Genomic DNA, 20,718 nt, shown 5'->3' on the forward strand with positions numbered 1-20,718 from the left:
TGTAATTGTAAAACAATATACAAGCAAACATCATACTGTACATACAGACATACTGGGAAGCTGTGCTTCATAGTCCTGTTCAGTAAAGCAAGCTCACACCCTACATAAGAGAATGGAGACACTTGAGTCCTACTATTGTTGAATCCCACATCAACTCATTTATGAGCATTAATGAGTTCTTATAACTATAATTATACAGTGTTATAAGCTGATTATAATACATTATAAGAATGTTCATAATGCTTCAGACATTGGGTGCATAGCAAGTATTAGTGTATTACCGCTTCATTTATTATGCTCTGATTCTTCCTTTGAATAACATTACATTGACAATGTACACATGGTTCTGACAGTATGTAATTGTAAAACAATATAAGCAGACATCATACATACAGGCGTACTGGGAAGCTGCGGTTGACAAAGAGCAAGTCAAATAATGTATGGCAGCTACAGACAATTTCTCCAGAGGGTCAATTGCCAAATGTTAGAACTTTGCTATCTCAATAACATTATCTTTAAAATGTTGCTGTAGATTTGCTGTTTATAAAATTTCAGCATTTTATTTATTTATCTTTTTTGTGTGTAATGTGGTGTTTTCCAACAGTCTTTATTTGGATCACATGTTTTCCGATAGATTTTATATCTGCTGTTGTGTGTTTAATAACTTTGAGATAATTATGAAATTATTAGTGTGTTTTTTTTTTGACAATACATTGATAAAAATAGGACATATGGATTGCAGATTATGATTTTTTTTAATGATATGATCTGAGTTCATATTCAACTTCTGGATATATCTAGAAACACTTATTTTAATTTTAAATTGTATATTAAATTATAATAAATATCTTAAAAAGAGGATTTCATTCACGATTCTGCACAATCTGAGACTCTCACACAAAAAAACGATGGATTTATATTTTCAAATTTGACTAAAGAATGTTTTGGGAATGATGACATTGTCCTTTTTTTCTTTGTAATGTGACAACTTTTAAAAGATGTATCCTTACATTCTTACAATAATGGAATTCACTTTTGTACAAGACAATATATCTCTTTAATTAAAAAGGGACTGACCTCTAAGACGTCCTAGCCCCGCTCCCAAGGTGACGTCACACTGGTGGGCTGATCCAGGAAGTGAACAAAAACAGTTTTTACATGCTGAGGTGAAGCTTGCAGTTTACAGACAGATCCCCTTGTCATTAAAAATGGACTTCAGCCTCACCTGAATGCACCTGACTGCAACACCATGACGAAGAAGAACAAGAACAAAAAAGAAGTAGAAGAATGAGAGGCTCCATGAAGTATATATTCTTCCTTTCAGGGACTGTATGTTTTATTATTTGTACCTTTTTATATTCTCAACAACACAGCAACAGGTAAGAGTTTATTAAGGTAAAGCATTCACATCCTGTAGCAGCAATACCTGCTAGAAATTATTATAACCATTATTTATAGCACTTTACAATAAAAAGCTACCAGTGCATTATGGCATACAATTGCACTGTACAACTATTTTAAAAGTATAACAACATTTAGCAAAGGAAAATAAATAATAAATAGAAAAAGTAAAATAAAACAATTTCACATTATTACAATAATGTTAGTCAAAAGCCTTTTACAAGAAGATGATTACTTAATAATACAAATAAAACCTTGCTTGAAGTATTGAAAATGATTGGCACAAAACCTTTCTTATTTTATTTGTTACAATCTGCAAAAGAAAAAGAAAAAAAGATTCAAATGTATTGCTCGAAAACAACTGTTTCTTTGTGACATAAAATAACAATTTTTATATTATTATTATTATGATCGTGTGTGTGTGTCTGAAGCATCGAGTCTCTAGATGACAATCAGGTGGACTGGAGTCTTGTGTCAGCGAGTGATCAAGAACAAGAAGTAGAAGAACAAGAAGTAAGTTATTGTTATCTTCTCTGCTGCAGGAGAGATTAATAACTAATTACATTTACTCAAGTACTCAAACAGTATTCATTTCTTGTGCCCAAATACCAAATATATTATCAATACAATCAACTACAAGAAGTACAAGTATTTTGTATATTGCAGAGAAAAATATATTAGGCTTTACGCACAACTAGGCCCGGTTCCAGAACAAAATGACATCTGAGATTAGAGAGGTTGCAGTGGTAAAGTGCTATTTTTATAAGTTGTGAGTGGACCTAACACCCTATAGGGGGGTCCTCACCTCCTCTAGGGGGTCCTCATCTCCTCTAGGAAGGTCCTCACCTCCTCTAGGGGGGACCTCACCTCCTCTAGGGGGGTCCGGGGGCATGCTCCCCCGGGAAGATTTTGTTTTAAATATTGAAGTTAAAAGCATCAATCTGAAAGCAACATTAAGAGATCTATGGATCTATGTGCTCTTTGCTTGATTCATGCCTTCCCAGTCCCTTATCACGTACAAGAGCATGGCGTCAGTTGTTGTAGCCAGTTGTGGTGAAGGCATCTGACTTACTTGAACCGAAATGTCTACATGCATAGCTGAAGATGGCATCTTTTTCACATGAATATTCCAGCCAATCTCTGTTTTGAAACCATGAGCTGCAAAATGAGCACCTTACCCCACTGTACAGGCGAGTTGGGTACTTTTTGAAATATACCTTGGCAGGCTCTGTTTTGCCGAGGTCCTCTGGCACTTGCGGGCCGTTGAGGGGTGGCGGTGTTTGGGGCAACGAAGATGGCTGCGGCTGCTCCGCCTCCGTGGGCGAGGCGGGCAAAGCCGGCGAGTCGGGCGTTAGTGTCCACGACAGTGGCCGCGGGTAACGTAATGTCCCCATGATCTGAACTGTTATTACCTGCAGTAGATGCAGTGTTACTGCTGGCGATAAGGGCTGGTTGTTTTAACCATTTTCTGATGTCCATCATTGACTTCTGTGTAAGCACCTTGCAGATGACGAACGCGCAGCGGCACAGGTCACGCACACCTGACATAATAACGTTACTTACCGTTTAAATTGACCAAATACATGCAGCAGACAATGTTATTTAACCACAATTACAATTTATTTTATTTCAACTAAATTCTTATTATTATTATTATTACTACTACTATTATTATTATATATGTAATTTTTTTCACTTTTCATTTTTCAAATGAGGGTGCATAACAACTCAACTGAGGGTGGAATGCACCCTTATGCACCCCCGTAGAACCGGGCCTGCGCACAACACAGGATGTCATAATGACTTAATGTGTGAAGAGAATATTTAAAGAATGATGAAGCTGTTAAATGCTCAGAACATTGTACAAAGTTTTGTTGTGTTTTTTATGAATTAATAATTTGTGTTATAAATAAATCCGAAAACTCATTTAAAATGTTTATTCAAGTTTCTCAAAGTCCAAGATGATGTCTTTACATTTGTTGTTTTGTCATTCCAAAGACAAACAATATTTACTTTGTATTACAGCAAAGACTGAAATCTCCATATTTTAGAAGTTCAAAACTATATTTTTTGAATACATGAAAAATCACTTTAACCATTAATCGATTATCAATATATTTGGTGATTAATCTTTTGTCTGACTAATTGTTTAATTTTTGAAGCTCTAGAATGTATAATGCAATGAGTCATTATAAAGTGTAATATTCTCTGCAGTTTTAATGTGAGTTGACTGTATTTAAATGTATCTTTTCAATGTATTTCAGATAGAAGCAGCATGTTCTCTGAGGAAAGCTGTGAAGAACGATGTTCTTCTCCGAGAGAAGTTCAGGTTCTCCATGTCAGTTCTCCAGTGGGTGCGGAGTTTAAAACCTGCCTGGGAACATCTGAGGAAGCAAAACCCTCCGTACGGCTGGAGGGGACTTCCTGTTGACGGTAAATTATGTTTGTCTAATCCATTTTGAGAATGTATCTTTATTTTGCTACGACTAATGGGAACAAATGCTATATACACATATAGCTGTGTTTGTAGATTTTTGTCTGAGTTAACCAAAAATGTGCATTTACCTGATTTGCATATTTATACATGACACTTCAGAAAACTTGTAATACAAAAAGTAATTGCCTTAAAGTAAATAATCAACTGAAGAAGTCTCATTTTGATATCTATTAGTTACATTGTGTACCCTATTCACCTGTAGTGTCTAAGCTAAGTCTTATAAGCAGGACTTCACAGTTAAGCTATCTGAATTGTTCCTCCTCTCCTGCAGTTGTGGTCTCCACGCTCTCCCTCCTCAACAGCTCTCGTCTTTTCGAGCGAGGCTCACCTGAAAGGTGTGTTAGCTGCGCCGTGGTAGGAAACGGAGGAATTCTGCGAGGGTCCCAACAGGGCAGGAACATCGACAGCCATGACTTTGTCTTCAGGTGAGAGTGAAACCGTTGCTTTTACCCTTTATTACAGTTCATAGTATGTTGTTACGGTATATACACTAAACAAAAATATAAACGCAACACTTTTGTTTTTGCTCCCATTTTTCATGAGATGAACTCAAAGATCTAAAACATTTTCTATATACACAAAATAACCATTTCTCTCAAATATTGTTCACAAATCTGAAAAAATCTGTGAAAGTGAGCACTTCTCCTTTGCTGAGATAATCCATCCCACCTCACAGGTGTGGCATATCAAGATGCTGATTAGACAGCATGATTATTGCACAAGGGGTACAAGCGGCCGAGATGGGTTTTCTCCGCAGGGTGGCTGGTGTCTCCCTTAGGGATAAGGTGAGAATTTCGGTCATCCGGGAGGGACTCGGAGTTGAACCGCTCCTCCTTCGCGTCGAAAGGAGCCAGTTGAGGTGGTTCGGGCACCTAGTTAGGATGCCACCTGGGCGCCTCCCTAGGGAGGTGTTCCAGGCACGTCCAGCTGGGAAGAGACCAAGGGGTAGACCTAGGACCAGGTGGAGGGATTATATCTCTTTGCTGGCCTGGGAGCGCCTTGGGATCCCCCAGTCAGAGCTGGTTGACGTGGCCAGGGAAAAGAAAGTTTGGGGCTCTCTGCTGGAACTGCTAGCTCCGCGACCCGACCACGGATAAGCGGGAGAAGATGGATGGATGGATGGATTATTGCACAGGTGTGCCTTAGGCTGGCCACAATAAAAGGCCACTCTGAAACATGCATTTTTGCTTTATTGGGGGAGTCTGGGGGGGTCCGAAAACCAGTCAGTATCTGGTGTGAGGGTTAGGGTTAGGGTTAGGGTTTGGGTAATGTTGTGAATCGAGCGGCCTGTGTTCATCGTCCATAACATACGCCTGCCCATACCATAACCCCACCACCACCATGGGCCACTCGATTCACAACATTACCCTAACCCTAACCCTAATCCTAACCCTCACACCAGATACTGACTGGTTTTCGGACCCCCCAGACCCCCCTAATAAAGCAAAAATCCACGTTTCAGAGTGGCCTTTTATTGTGGCCAGCCTAAGGCACACCTGTGCAATAATCATGCTGTCTAATCAGCATCTTGATATGCCACACCTGTGAGGTGGGATGGATTATCTCGGCAAAGGAGAAGTGCTCACTATCACAGATTTTTTCAGATTTGTGAACAATATTTGAGAGAAATGGTTATTTTGTGAATGTAGAAAACGTTTTACATCTTTGAGTTCATCTCATGAAAAATGGGAGCAAAAACAAAAGTGTTGCGTTTATATTTTTGTTCAGTGTAATATAGATATTATTAATTGTCTATCTTATTAGGCTAATGCTAAGATTTCTTAAAGGAAAGTCACAAAATGGCTTCCAAGAGCTATAAAATGAAAAAAAATAAACTAAATGTTTAAAAGGAGACACACAATTACTGTAAAGAGTCACAACATGACTACAGGGACAAACAAAATGACACAAAATGACTACAAAGAGACACTAAATGAACATACCAAGAGGCAAAACGACCACAAAAATAAGCAAGATGACTTCAAAGATACACAAACAGATCCAAAGGGACACAAAATAGACATAAAAGGACTTCTAATAAACACAAAATCAGACTTAAAGACTTCAAAGAGACAAATATTAACTAGAAAGAGCCACAAAAAATGCAAAATAGCCAACAAGATAAACAAAAAGATTTAAAAAACAAACACAATGACTTTAAAAAGACACAGAAACAACTATAAAAGTGATACAGAACGACTATTAAAGAGACACAAAATGATTTCAAAGAGATATGCAATAACTACGAAGTGGCACAAAATGAACACAACGTGATGCAAAACGACCACAAAGATAAACAAAAAGATTTCAAAGACACACAAAATGACAAATAAGTCATGTTTCTCTCATGTCTGTGATTAGCTAACTGATACATTTTTTTATAAAAACTGTTTCCCTGCCCCTCAGGATGAACGGAGCGGTGATCAGAGGTTTTGAAAAAGACGTGGGGACAAAGATTTCTTTCTACGGATTCACCACCAACACCATGAAGAACTCGCTGGGCCGGTACCGCACCGACGGATTCACCAGAACCCCCCAGAGTCCGGTGGGGAGAACTCAACTCTGACTACTGTTATTGTGCTCACTCATGTTTTGCATTTGTTGTTTGTCATTTTGAATACATTTTTACAAGTTATTTGTCTAATCTTTGGTCATTTCGCATCTCTTTTAGACATTTTGCATCACTTTTTTGTCATTTTGCATCACATATGGCGCATTTCCACTACACGGCCTCGCTCAGTATGGCGAGGCCTCGTTAGGCCTTGTTAGGACTGGCTCACTTTATGGCGCATTTTTATTACAGTTTAGGAACTAGGGTAGTAACTATAGTAACGCAGTGTAGGCGGAGCCGTGACGTAATCTTCAATGAGAACCACAGAAAAACAACATCAGCCATTAGCTGTTAGCACTCAAGCCCACAGCTCCTCATATCTGTTCAGAAACTAGACAAAAGTTAAACAAGTACAAACCACAGACTGTCTGTGTCATGGCGAATACAGTCGCTGGTTTATTTATGTCAGTATAGGCCGTTTTTGTGAGTGTGGACGGTCGGAGCATATACTGCGTTAGCTTAGCCGATCTCCATTCAGAAAACACGCATTTTAAAAGGTTTTTCGCCTGCCGTCTGTCTGCAGACTTGTCAAAGCATTAATTCATGGTTTCTTACTAACCGGTATCAGTATGTTGTTTCTTCGGCATCATTTTGAAATGTGTATTACAATTAAATCACGGTCAAATATGTTTATCTTGTTGTAGTTGTAGCCCCCTTGCCAGCGATTCTCTCTCTAGTTTAGCCCGACTCAGCCTGGTTGTTGGCCCGGAAAGAACCTCAATTTTATGGGGCCAGAAAAACTGTGAAATAGTACCCGCTAGCCGGAACTACGCCTAGTGGAAACGCAACCAAAAACGGGTCCCGCACGGCTCGGCACGCTTGAAGCGAGCTCCGCGCTGTAGTGGAAATGCGCCATTAGTAGATTTTGCATCCTTTTTGGTCCTTGAACATCATCTTTTAGATGTGTAGCAATAGTGTTTTGTAGTTTTGCATAATTTGTATCCAATTGCGTCTCTTTCTAGTAATTTTGCATCACTTATTAAATGTATTGTATCTCTTTTTGGTTATTTGCAAGACCTTTTGGTTCTTAAGCATGACCTTTTAGATGATTTGCATCACTTTCTGGTTCTTATGCGTTACTGATTAGATGTTTTGCATCTTGTTTTGTTTGTATTTTGAAAAGTTGTGTCTCGTAGTTGTATTGGTCTGTCTCTTTTATAAGTTATGTGTCTCTTTTTGGTCATTTTTCATCCCCCTTTAAACTATTTGGATGACTTTCCGTCCATTTAGATTATTTTTTCATCAGTTATTTGACTGTATGTAGCAGTAACTTCAAACGTTCATGCTAATTTTCTTCTTCTGCAGGAGATAAACTATATCTTCATCCCTTCAGACCTCCGAGACTATGTAATGATGGCGGCTGCTGTTCAGGGTCGGGTCGTGGGCTCAGGGAGGGACAGGGGGGACAGGTGAGTCCATTATTCATTATTGATAAAAGTCTCAGGCCACCTGCAACAATGCGCTATGCATGAAGAAAAAAGGGAAAAATCACAAAGAGATCAAGAGGAAAATCTTAGATATTAAATTGTAAATGCTAAAGTGTATGGCTAAAATAAAACCATGACTAAGATATACAAAATTATCATTAAAGGTCCCCTATTATGCAAAATCCACTTTTTCATGTCTTTCATTCATAAATATGTTTTCCCTCTGTGTTAAGAGATATGGAAAGTTGTGGAAAAAAGATTCTCTCTCTTTTTGTCCTGACCCATTTATATTACAACCTGTCTGAAAATGAGCTGATTTTGGCCACTTTGTGATATCATAATATGTTTTGTGTTGGGCAACCATTATCCAATAGCAAACCAAGGTAACACCCACCAACCTTATCAACTGCATCTCATCTTAGGTCCGAGACGATTTCGGCGTTGATAGATGTCGATAGATGTCGGGCCGTCGATGAGCGTCGTGCCGCCCTACTCAAATTGGTGTGTAATGCACCGTCATGTCTTTCGGCCGTGCTGACACCTTCCGCCGCCGATTCAACATGTCGAATCGGTAGGCAATCGGCCAAAGGCAGTCGGCAAAAGAAATCACTCTGATTGGCTGTTCAGCTTAGCGAATCAGTGCATGAGAAGCAAAACGGAAGTGAGGGACCCAAACAAACTATTGAGAAGGCAAATCTGAGATTTAATTTAACTCCAGCTCTCGACACAGAAAGCCCCATGAGCTTCTCGTTGTAGAGTGAAAATGGAACGCACACGCTATTTGTTGTTTGTTTATATCACGCAGTCTGTTCTTCTTCTCTCGGTGTATCACGCAGTCTGTCTTCCGGTTGTTGCCTCTTTTGAATGACGAATACACGTTACCGCCGCCTGCTGGTAAGGAGAGTTATTCCCACTCACGCATGCGCAGTTCGTACGTGCAACTTGGCCGTCGGCTGAAGTCTTTGCGGTGTGTTCCAGTGTGACACATGGCCAAGACGCAGGAGACGTGAGGCGACGTGAGGCGACGTCCCATCGGGACATGTTCTTTGGTGTCAGTTTGGTGTGTAAGGAGCTTTAGAGCACCATTGTTTGTTTTGAAACCAAACAGTTATCAGGGGGTCGTGGCCAGCAGCAGCTCATTAACATTTAAAGCTACAGACACAGAATCAGCACTTTTGAGACAGGGCTCAAACAGAGATGAAACAGAGGGGATTATGGGATGCTTCAATGTATGATCTGTTTGGTATTTATAGCCAAACACATCAGAGACATGTTTGTATATATCTGAGACCTATATTGTTCAAATAGAGAGTATATTAGGGGCCCTTCAATTTTTGGTAGAAGTTATTATAGTAAGTAAATAATTCTGTAGTAAAGCCTTCAATTAGGGCTTAAATCTGAAGTGGATTTTTGTTGATCTAATGAGCATGGTTTTGAAAAATGTAAACATGTTTGCAGTTTTTCTATCTGCGCTGTAACACCATATTTGGCCTGCAGATGGCGGAAGAGCCTTTAAACATCTTGCAGATTTTTATATCACAGGAATTTATTTGAACTGCATCCCTCTCAAACAGGTGTTTTATTTAAATAAAATTACTGAAAGCGCATTGTGACAATATTAATGTACATTTTAAGAATATATTTATTTCAACATATTTTTTAGGATTAATTATGTTATACATTTTTTTTAAAGTTATATTTTTATAATAAAGTAATTTTGATTTATAATGCTATTTCAAGAATAAAGTTATATATTCATCTTTTATATATTTTCCCGAAAAAAGTCTGGGATTTCTTTTTTTATATTTCAGTAAAAACGGGATAATAGACAACAAAGTTTACATTTTTGAAGGCAATAGTATAGCAGGGGCGCCGCCAGGGATTTTGGGCCCCATGAAAAGATATCACATTGGGCCCCACCACCAGGCCCAGGCCACGCCAACCAAGCACAATTGCTGTAACCACACCTCCAGAACCCAACCCCCTCATTTATGCTTTAAATAACTCTACCTGTACAGGCTCGCCTCTATCTTGCCGTCCAATATTAACCGCACAATATTTACTGACACTGAGCTGTGAACATATAACACTGTGCAGACTGCAAATTCTATTGCAACATTCTGCTGCAGTAGAATTCACTATTTGATATAAGACTAACATTCCTGACAATAGACCTCAATAGTCATCTTTTGTGGTGTACATGCCTTTTTAATAACATTTTTCAATGGAACATTCATAAATCTAAATAAATATAACTTAAATATACATGACCTCTTAAATTAAAATAAAGTGAACATTAACACCAATATTATCATTTATAAAATGCTATAACAAAATAAATAACATAAGCAGCAGATTTTTTCAATTAAAATATACATACCAACTACAAAATAAGCGGGTATTAAAGTGTAAATGGACAACAAAACGGAAATGGAAATGGAAAGGCCTGATGGTGGTGCTAAATTAGAGCCTATTACCTGTTCTGTCTTTTTCTCATCATGCGTCTTCTGTGTGATCCAATATCGTTACCATAGCCTTGCCCTTCAACAGTTATTACGAGCCCTTAGTCAGCCTTCACCAAGAGCCCAGCGCCTAGCCTTCTTACAGGCAAAGTCACTAATCAAGTCCTTGAAATCCAGCTTTCTAGCCAACTGGCTTTCAATGGACAGCATGGCAAGACTGCAAAGCCTTATGGGGGGACAGGGCTGCTGAGCCTAGAGATGGATCTGTTGATCCTGGCACCAGGGGGAGGGACAACTGATTTAGTATGAATAGCTGCTAAAAATGTACCTGCATTTATTAAATGTGAGCTAAAAGAGGAAGGAAATGAAGAACCTCTGAATTTTCTGTGAAGATATTGACAGTACTTAATGTCAGCAAAACATTACAATTATTATTTACAATGGACTAAGCTTAGCTAACAGACTAATTTCCACCATGGACCACCCACCTTTTCTTTTGAAAAACTGGGTGACATACTGTCGCCCTTTAGTCCCTCTCTCCTGTCTTTTCTTTCTTGAAAGCTTGACTTTGTGAGTGGTTGAGAGATGGCACACACGTAAGTACTAGCACCTCTCCTCACATGCTCCCACTCTCTGCCAGAAAGAGCGGTGCCGCACAGCATTTGGAGGCAGGACCAAACCATTACATGTAAATAGAGAGGGGTGTACAGAGGCTTTGGATAATTAACTTTTGGCAGACAAAAAGTGAAATGAATCGTAAGTGTAGTGAGTACATTATGAATTTAACGTTATATTAAAGTTAATTGTTGATGGTTGATGAAAGGTTACTTAAACATTTTTTCTTAATGTTCTAAAATTGTTTGGGCCCCCTGTCAGTCACGGGCCCTTAGAATCGTCCTAACCTTTCACCCCCTTACGGCGCCCCTGAGTATATGAGCAACAAGTTGATTGTTATTAATTGAAAACAATGATTTACAGTACTGTCAATTCACTGATTAATTCATGGTCTTATCATTTAAGCTGAATTTTTTATTTTTAACTTTAGACATCAATGAGTTTCTCCCTGAGCAGGTGGCACCTTGTACAGCAGCCTCCCCTCTGTATGAATGACGAGTTGTATATGTTAATCTTATAAATGCAGTCCTTTTACCATTTACTATTTTGTGTATAAAAAAAGAGTACAATATTTTCTTCTGAGATCAAAATAAATGCTTTTCTTAATTAAGAGTGCCTTAAATGGAAGTAAAGTACTTGAGTAAATGTGTATTTAGTTACAATCCATCAGTATTGTTGTTGTTGTTGTTGTTGTTGTTGTTGTTATTATTGTTTGTCATAATGTATGTGTTGTGTCTCCAACAGGCCCTGGAAGTATTTTGGTCACAAACCAGCTGAAAACTTCAAGATTCTCCACCCAGGTTTTATTTCCTACGTGACTCGCAGGTGAAGCGCAGCTGTAATTAGAGAATATATTAATGTCAGTATCTCAGGTTTTTATGTTTAAATTATTCCTTATTTTATTTTGTATTGTTTGTTTTTTATACACTTTATTTGAATTATTTTTTTCATTTTATTTACACGCTTTTTTTAAATGTCTAAACTATTTATCAATTTTATACTATTATAAGTCGTTTTTTAAAATCATTTTCAGTTTCCTGCGGTCTACTCTGCTGAAAGACATCAGGACTCGTCACCTCTACATGCCGAGCACCGGAGCTCTGATGCTGCTGACAGCACTGCACACCTGTGACCAGGTACACACACGCACACACACGCACGCACGCACGCACACACACACACACGCACGCACGCACACGCACGCACGCGCGCGCGCGCACACGCACACACACACACACACACACACACACAAACACACACAAACACACACATCTATCATTATAGCATGATGCCTGTCTGCAGGTTTCTGCGTACGGCTTCATCACCAGGAGCTACGCGTCGTTCTCCGATCATTACTACGACTCCACCTGGCAGCCTCTTGGATTCTTCTCCAACCACGACCTGCATATGGAGGGCCGGTTCTGGGAGGAGCTGCACCATCGGGGGGTCCTCAGGTTGTACCAGAGGGAGGGGGGCAACTGACAGGGCAAACATTTATACTAATAGATATCAGAAGGAAACTTCCCTGGTTGATTTCTCACATAAGGACAATTATCTTTTGCAAGTTTTCTAAAATGTTAGCTTTAAATATTCAAACGATGCCTTATCTAATGCGAGTCTAAATCTAGTCTTAAACTTGGAAAGTGCCTATAAAATGTCCAGTTTTAATGTACATTTTTTTGTAATCATAAACCTTTTAAAAAGGCACCTTACGTCTCAGTATTTTACGTTGAAATTTGACTGAATATAAGCATAAAGTAGCTTCATTAATGCAGTTTTTTTTTACATTTTTAAAGCAATTGCGGGGGAATATAAGCTCGAAAATGTACATCGGATCCAAATTTGGGACGTGTCCATTTCTACAAAACTGTCCTTATGATATATTTATCCTGTGTTTTACAATATAAAAACACTTTCCCAATATATGTAATGTAATATCAACATTCCTTACCAACAAGCTTGTACAATAATTCACTTTGTTTAAAGTGTTTTATTTAATCGCTCATAAATTGTATACAACACTGATTTCAGATTCAATTTTTTTTTAATTAAAAATATATTTGCAAGTTATACTTTCACTTTTCAATGTTAATAATTTGAGCATTCTGGTGATTATTTACTCATATACCCAAAATAATATGGAGAACTTAGCTAATGCTAACTTATATTTTGTATATGAACTATGTGAGAATTGTCCCTTTTTCGCTCCATTTTATTGACTCATGAACTCTGTAAAACTTTAATAGTAAAATAATGAAAACAAATATATAATTATTCTGAAGAGGAACATTAGCAAATGTTATAAATGAATTCCTCAACAACTGCTGAATATAAAAAGGCACCCTCTCTGGAAAAGGAGTGGTACAATTGGGTGGGAAGGTCATATTTCATTAAGCTACACAACAAGAGCCAGAAATAAACAGATAATAACTAACTCATATTTCAAAATAAAAGCATGACCTTTAATGTTTCTTCTTTCTGTCTTTTAATGCTCTAAGAACGTGTGTGTGTGTGTGTGTGTGTGTGTGTGTGTGTGTGTGTGTGTGTGTGTGTGTGTGTGTGTGTGTGTGTGTGTGTGTGTGTGTGTGTGTGTGTGTGTGTGTGTGTGTGTGTGTGTGTGTGTGTGTGTGTGTGTGTGTGTGTGTGTGTGTGTGTGTGTGTGTGTTTTGTTTCATGTTTACACAGATTTCATTTTAGTTGCTGGAAAGTAAAACTTCCGAAATAAATGTGGGTACAGCTGAAAAACAGAAGATTCGGGCTGCAACTGAAATAAATATATTTCCGGTTAAACTTTTTGATAAATAAAGTATTTTTCTCAGTAAAACGTCAGAAAAAAGAGACTAATTATAGCTAATATAAAGTATTGAAGTTATAAATATATTAATTACACTATAAATAATGACATAGAAAAGCAGTAAATCCATATATGAGCTAGCTGAAACTTTGTCATTTTGGGTATGTTGGATTGAAAAATTGACATTTTCGAAATTTATAAATAGCTTCTAATACATTTCTGTTGTTGAATTATTCAATCATTATTTTTATTCAGAGTTCAAGTTTCCTTCTCATTGTTTTCTTTAACTAGCGGAAATGGGCTTCCATACTACATTACAAGTAAGTGACGACAAGCTTTATATATAAAGTCTATGGTGACTGACAAGTAGCAGAATTACATTTTGTAGAACACATTTCTTTGTCAGGTTTTATTTAGAAAGGCCGATCCGGATGTTGTGCGTGTTGCTGTTTGTCACTTCACGCGCCTCGTCCTGAACGCAGCAGCAGAGAGAATGTGGCATTCACGGAGAGGAGGGAAAACCTGGAAGAGCGTCACCGGGCGATGTGACGTACAAAGTAGGCTACTAAAGTCCGTAAAACTTTGATATATGTGTTGGTTAACTCTGTTTGGGGATTCAACCACTATCTAACACGCTTGGAAGTTAACACTACTGGGATATAAAACCCCACTTTTCTGGAATATCAACACAAGGAATACTCTGCCAGTTTTCCTACAATCTGCCACCGTGGTCCGCCACATTTCATGGGTTGAAAAGTTTAAAAAATAACTGACTAAAAGAGGTAAGTTTCATATAAGATTGATTTTTCTTATTAAGGTTTCGCATTTAAGAAAAGTGTGGTTACAAGTGCTTTAACTAACTTCGGTGCAAAGGTCGGTGTTGGTGGAGGTGCTCTCTCCCACGGTCTGTTTACATGCCAGACTCCTGCCGCGAAATGCGGGTTCCTCCGGTGCGGAAAAAGCTTCACACCGAACTCCCTTCTCATCTCTGGAACCGTAAACTGGAGCCGTTTATTTAAAAGACAACTCCATATCAACCCAATAAAGATTTGAATATCATTTACGAAATATATGTTCAATTCGGCGTACTTTGACATCACCAAGGAGCACTTAGTTTCTGTAAAATACAAGGTGAATATTGGTTTATATAGCTTGCCAACCTACGCCCCCATTGTGAGTATTTAAGTTGAAGACTTCCAATTTTTAGAGGTTTATCAGTGCTTTAAATATACCCGAATTGGCAACAGACTACAGCGTAATTATGCAAATCCTCCAAATACATGTTTTATTTGTGTTTTAAGTGGTTGATGAGGATGGGAATGTAGAATAAGTTACTTTTTTTAACGGAGTCTGGCTTGAAAATGTACTTGCATCAAAGAAAATGACACATTTCGAAGCTTTTTAAAATATAACTTGATAAACACTGACACTTTTCTATATCTCCAGATGCAAATCTTCAATTTTGCGTTCTATGATATCACTAAGTGGCACTTCAAATGTATGGTAAAAACTGGATGAATTGGCTTTAGTCACCTTTGTGGGTGAATGAATAAGACTTCCAGTGTGAAAGGTTAATCAGTGCTTTTTAAGTGCTTCACGTACTGTTGAATTGGCAACAGACTACAGCTCAATAATGCAAAACGTCAAAATACATGTTATGTTTCTGTTTCATTTTTTTTTAACGGAATCTGTCTTGAAAATATCGATGAATCAAAGAAAATGGCACTTATGGAAGCTTATTAAAATGTAACTTGATTAACACTGGCACTTTTGCATGTATTTTGATATATACATATTTAATTAGGTGTACTATGATATCACTAAATGGCACTTCAAGTCAGTAAAATGTAAGGTCACAATTGGATTACATGGGTTGCCAACCCCTTTTGTGCATAAATTAAAACAAGACTTTCAATGTTAAGGGTTTTGCAGTGCCTTTTAGTGATTCAAATATTCCCGAATTGCCAACTGACTATTATTTCACGCAAAACCTCTAAATACATTTTGTGTTTATGTTTATTGTGATTGATATTAAAGGAAAGTGGAATTTCTAACTTTTCTAATGGAGTCTGGCTTGACAATATTTAAGCATCAAAGAACAGGACACACCTTGAAGCTGAATACGGCTTTATTGCACTATGCAAACATCTTTTGGGGGTTGGCAATTATACTATGTAAAGACAGCTAAACAGCTTCATGAAAAACTATTCATCATGGTAACACATTTCATTATTCACTACTCTAACATTACTTAAAAGTAATATCTGTCAAGTGTTTCTTGTTTCAGAGCAATACACTGATTTATTCACTTCCACTTTGGAACACGTCTCTGAGACTTGGAGTGCCTGCAGTGTCAAAGAGAAATTTACGAGTATTGTTCATCTTGTCATGAATGCAGTGACAATACAAAATGCCTGGGGGAGGTGGAGGAAAGAGGGAGGGGGGGGGGGGCGTGATGGGTGTAAATGGGAATGACAGCTCTGCTTACGCCCTGTGCTCCTCTGTGGCTGCTAGTTATGTAATGAAATTAGTTGAAACCATGAAAACAGTGCAGTGTCCTGTGATCCGCCTGTAAAGCCTCTTTCTGTTTATATAGCAACACTGTTTTTTTTAGGCCCTGTGCTGCAGCAGTGATCATGTTCTCATGCAGAGATCAAGACTGTCAACTGCGATGACGGTTATCTGAAAGAAACTGGAGCACAGACGCAGCTCTGACTTAACTCTGCCAACTCCTTCCTCTCATATCTGAGTTGTGCCTGGGCACTGGGCTGGAAGAGTTTAAGTAGCTGTCCTGCCGCTGAAATGGAGTGGACGCATATATTGTATCACAGAGCCCCGAGGGAAGCAGCAGAGCAGGACAAGTCAGCCACACAGGGATTCAACGTCAGGTGGTTTCACCCATTCTCATCTGGGGTTAAAATGTACATTCATAAACGGAGTTTGGTGTTCAACTCCTCTGGTTTAGACATTTCAAATCCACTTCATGGAGTTTGGTATAACACCATTGTTTGCAGGGTTTAACATCGCTGGTTCTCAAATGTTGAACAATTCAGTGGAGTTTGGTGTAAAACCCCTTTGTGTTCAGTGTTATATAACCCATGGTTTAAACATGTGATATTATTCTGTGGAGCTTGGTGTAAAACCATTGTGTGCAGGGTTTAAACACCTCTTCCTCCAGAGAAACAGACTTCTTCTTTAATCATTTACAACTTATTTCACTGGCTTTGTGACGTGCAACAACATGAACCTTTCTGTTGGTCGCTTGTTAGCAGACCCGTTAACGCGATAGCAGAGCGAACAGGTACAGGAGGCGTAGAGCGAGGGATCATTGTCCACTAGTGAATCGATCGCAGATGGCGTCGTGCTCGCGGATGGATACAAAAAAACACCTAAATGGGTCGCGAAATCTACTTTGGCGGCGTTAATATACCTGGGCGGCCCACCCAAGTTAAGACTATGTGTGGGAAACCCTGGCTTCAATGTGTCTTAAAAACGGACTAAATGAGACTACTAAACGACATCATGCCGAACATTAGCCGCTGTTAGCTTAGCAGTGGTAAGTGCTAAGCTAACAGTGGCTAATGTTCTGCATGATGTCGTTTAGTAGTCTCATTTAGTCCGTTTTTAGCAACCCCCATTTTTAAGCCTAAATTTAGGTTTTTACTTATTTAATTTCCTTTTTAAATTTGAACAATGATAAAGGGGTGTATACATGTGGAGATTATCTTGCTGAACAAAATATGTTTATCATTGACCTTTGTTTGCCAAGGCATTTTGTTTTCTCAATTATATTCTGTACAAATTGTACAGTCCACTGAGACACATGTAACATTTGTGATATTGGGTTGTATAAATAAACGTTGATTGATTGATTGAATTATCCAAAATCCAATGGAAAAATCCCCTTGTGTTTTTGTTTAGGAAACCAGGGAATACAGAAATACATCAACCCAGCGCCACTCTGAGGAATCTGTTTCAAACTAAGACTGCATTTAAAAGCTCCTTGTAGTAACTTTAAGTTGCCTACAACATCTGCGAGTAAACCTGATTAGATTTAATAAGGGATTAAACAGGATCAGCTCTGATGGATTTTGGGTTTATACAATGCTACTCTACCTAAATCCTGTTCATCTGTTTAACTCTTTAACTTGACCTCAATAGAGAATTTGTGGTTGTAGTAAAACACCTTCAGGAGCTCCTGAGGGTTTTTCAGTTTTATACTTTTCTGATCTGCTTTTCTCATTTCTTCTCAGGACTGAACCACATCACCTTCTCCTCTTACATCCTGGAATAATCTTCCCCCCAATACAACAACAAAAGGGTGCAAAGAAGTCTGCGCAGGAAATTAGGATCAGTGTCTCCGCCTGGGCAGACTCCAGAGGATTTATATGAATTTGAGTCTGGAGCGTCTCATCTGAGGCATGCAGGTCTTCATGCGTCCGACACGCAGCATGAGGCTCTGAGGAGGATTTTAAATAAAGCTGGTTAAAGGAGGAGGAGGAGGAGGAGGAGGAAGAGGAGGAGGATGGGGAAGGAGCAGGACCTGCTGCAGGCGGCGAAGAGCGGAGACCTGCTGTCCACCCAGAAGCTGCTGTCCAAGCTCAAAGCCAACAGGAACAGTAAGTAACACCATGCTTTCATTTTGAAAAAAATGCTGTAAGTTACAACATTATTTTATTCTGAAAAGATGGTTGTAAGTTAAATCATTTTTTTATTCTGAAAAGTTGTTTGTAAGCTTCTTTTATCCTGAAGAAAATAGCTGTAGGTTGCACCAGGGTTTCCCACACAGACTTTACTTGGGCGGGCTTGTTGTATTCTTGTTTTATCCGTCCGCGAGCACGACACCATCTGCGATCGATTAACTACCCCTCCTGTACCTGTTCGCTCTGCTATCGCGTGAAGGGTCTGCTTTATGTGCTCCGCAGTAACTCCGCTGCGAGGCTCCGGTGAACAGTTCATGAGCATACTCCATTAGCACCCCCCAACCCCCGGGTTCCCGGCTACCACCACAAGTATATTTCCGATCTGTGGGAAACACTGGTTGCACCATGGCTTCACTTTGAAAACATAGCTGTAATTTACACCATGTTTTTATTCTGTAAATGTGTTGTAAGTAACACCATGCCTTTATTTTGAAAACCATGCTTTTCAGTGTTTCCCCTGGGTTTACTGCCTTGGCAGGGTGCTGCTCGGGTACCCCGAAAAATGTTTTCGGGGCACCCAGATTTTTGTTATCCTCTGGAGCAGAGAAGAGCTGTGGATTATTGTTATTGATATCGTACAGTAACAAAGTATTTGTACATTAAAAAGTAATAAAGTACAGTGTTACACTGTACTTTATTACTTTAATTCAAACTGTATTCCCTTCTTATCATGTAGCCTACACTTCTTCCTTTCATGGATACATTTAAATCACCTGACTACAGCATATAACATACCTGCTGCAACCCTGTGCTGCTGCTGCTTCTCTCTGCCTCATCCTCTATTGCTGGAGGCAGCTCCACCTCATCTGATCTCTGATATGAAAGCAATCGTGTTATGATCATATTGAGCTATTGGTGTGAGTCTAACATTAAACAAGCAGTCTGCTTGTCATACATTGCTGACGATACATTTTAAGTGGCAATTTGTTGAGTCACTGCCGCTAAATGCCGGTAGCATCAAGCTAGCAAATCCTGCATTCGCCTCACATCAACAGACAGAACATCCAATTATCCTGAGCTAATTTACTGAATAAACCAACTCACATCCCCTGTCTTTTTTTTCACCCAACTCATTAGACTATTCTTCTGCTGGCGTTTCATTGTTGTTTTCTGTCAGATTCAATACTGTAGTTCTAAACCGCGGTACCTGCTCACCATCTGTGAGCTATTCTTAGAATGCGCACGCTACGTTCGTTGTCGTGTTCGCGCGTCCCCCTGGGCAGGCTGTTTGTGTCCTTCTCCCGTGAAGATAACGGCTTGCGGTTAGAAAAAAATAATAATAAACGAATTTGAAACTGGGGGGGGACACAAACGGGCAGACAGCAGAGCTGTTGTTCTCCTCCTTTCCTCCGCTCTTGTCTCTGATTGTGAGTGTGTGCATTTGCGTGTGTGTGTGGGGGGGGGGAGCGGAGCCCCGCCCCGTCCCGCCCCGCCCCGCCTCGCCCCGCCCTTCAGAAACAGAGCGGAGGGAGAATGTGAATACGCAAGGCAGTGGACACTGAAACATGCACATTGGATAAATAACATAGGCATTTAGTTTATTTAATAAAAGAGCACATGTTCAATGTGAAAAGTGACCGTAGATAGATTACTTCAGTTGCAATTTGGTGCTATATATATATTTAAAAAAAAAAAAAAAAAAAAAGTAAATAAAAAACACCTTGAATTTCAGGGCAGGGCGCGGGGCTCCGTTGGCACGGTGCAGCGCCCCGCCAACACAATGGTAGGGGAAACACTGGTTTTTATTCTGTAAATTGGTTCTAGGTTACACTGTGCTTTTATTAAAACAAAATGGTTGTAGGTTAAAACATACCTTTGTTTAGGAAAATGGCCGTAGGTAACAACATGCTTTTACTCCGAAAAATGGCTGATGCATTCACAGTTATCTTTGGAGGTTGCGGCTTGTGAAGCTGCAGGGACTTCCTGTTTTTATTGGTAATTGCTTTTCATTGGCTAATGCTAAATAATAGAGGTTACGAACAACAATGCATTCAAGTGTTCCTCGGATGATCTCCTTTTGATGTGTTCATGAGCTTTAAATTGTGGAAACACCATTGATACTTCAAGGAAGATGTGTTGTATACATTTTGCTCGCTGATTGCTCGTTTATTGAATTGGGTCCCTTACTTGTTGTTGCACCTGTAAAAACCACTAAAATGTTGCTTTTCCTAGCTTTTCTGACTTTCTTTTTACATGGAGAGCAAATAA

The 20,718-nt window shown here is 39.1% G+C and overlaps 2 protein-coding genes across 5 annotated transcripts in view; both read left to right on the plus strand.

The window, feature by feature from the left end:
• Window positions 1–905: 905 nt before the first annotated feature.
• st6galnac2 (ST6 (alpha-N-acetyl-neuraminyl-2,3-beta-galactosyl-1,3)-N-acetylgalactosaminide alpha-2,6-sialyltransferase 2) lies at window positions 906–13,876 on the plus strand. Its single transcript, XM_079646709.1, has 9 exons — window positions 906–1,379; window positions 1,833–1,914; window positions 3,666–3,834; window positions 4,170–4,323; window positions 6,305–6,443; window positions 7,815–7,918; window positions 11,758–11,838; window positions 12,047–12,149; window positions 12,316–13,876. Exons 1-9 carry the CDS (start codon window positions 1,288–1,290, stop codon window positions 12,493–12,495), a joined length of 1,104 nt encoding a protein of 367 aa, XP_079502835.1. The 5' UTR covers window positions 906–1,287; the 3' UTR covers window positions 12,496–13,876.
• A 341-nt stretch (window positions 13,877–14,217) lies between these two features.
• caskin2 (CASK interacting protein 2) overlaps window positions 14,218–20,718 on the plus strand; it is a 96,625-nt gene continuing 90,124 nt past the window's right edge. The window contains exons 1-2 of one of the 4 annotated variants that reach the window (XM_079643363.1): window positions 14,218–14,589; window positions 18,061–18,426. In XM_079643363.1, the coding sequence (XP_079499489.1) occupies window positions 18,333–18,426 (94 nt within the window). In that variant the 5' untranslated portion in view covers window positions 14,218–14,589; window positions 18,061–18,332. The remainder of the gene's footprint in view (window positions 14,590–18,060; window positions 18,427–20,718) is intronic. The other 3 variants (XM_079643364.1, XM_079643361.1, XM_079643362.1) reach the window with 3 other exon arrangements.

The sequence above is a fragment of the Notothenia rossii genome (assembly GCF_949606895.1).
Source record: "Notothenia rossii genome assembly, chromosome: 8".
Classification (NCBI taxonomy): Eukaryota; Metazoa; Chordata; class Actinopteri; order Perciformes; family Nototheniidae; genus Notothenia; species Notothenia rossii.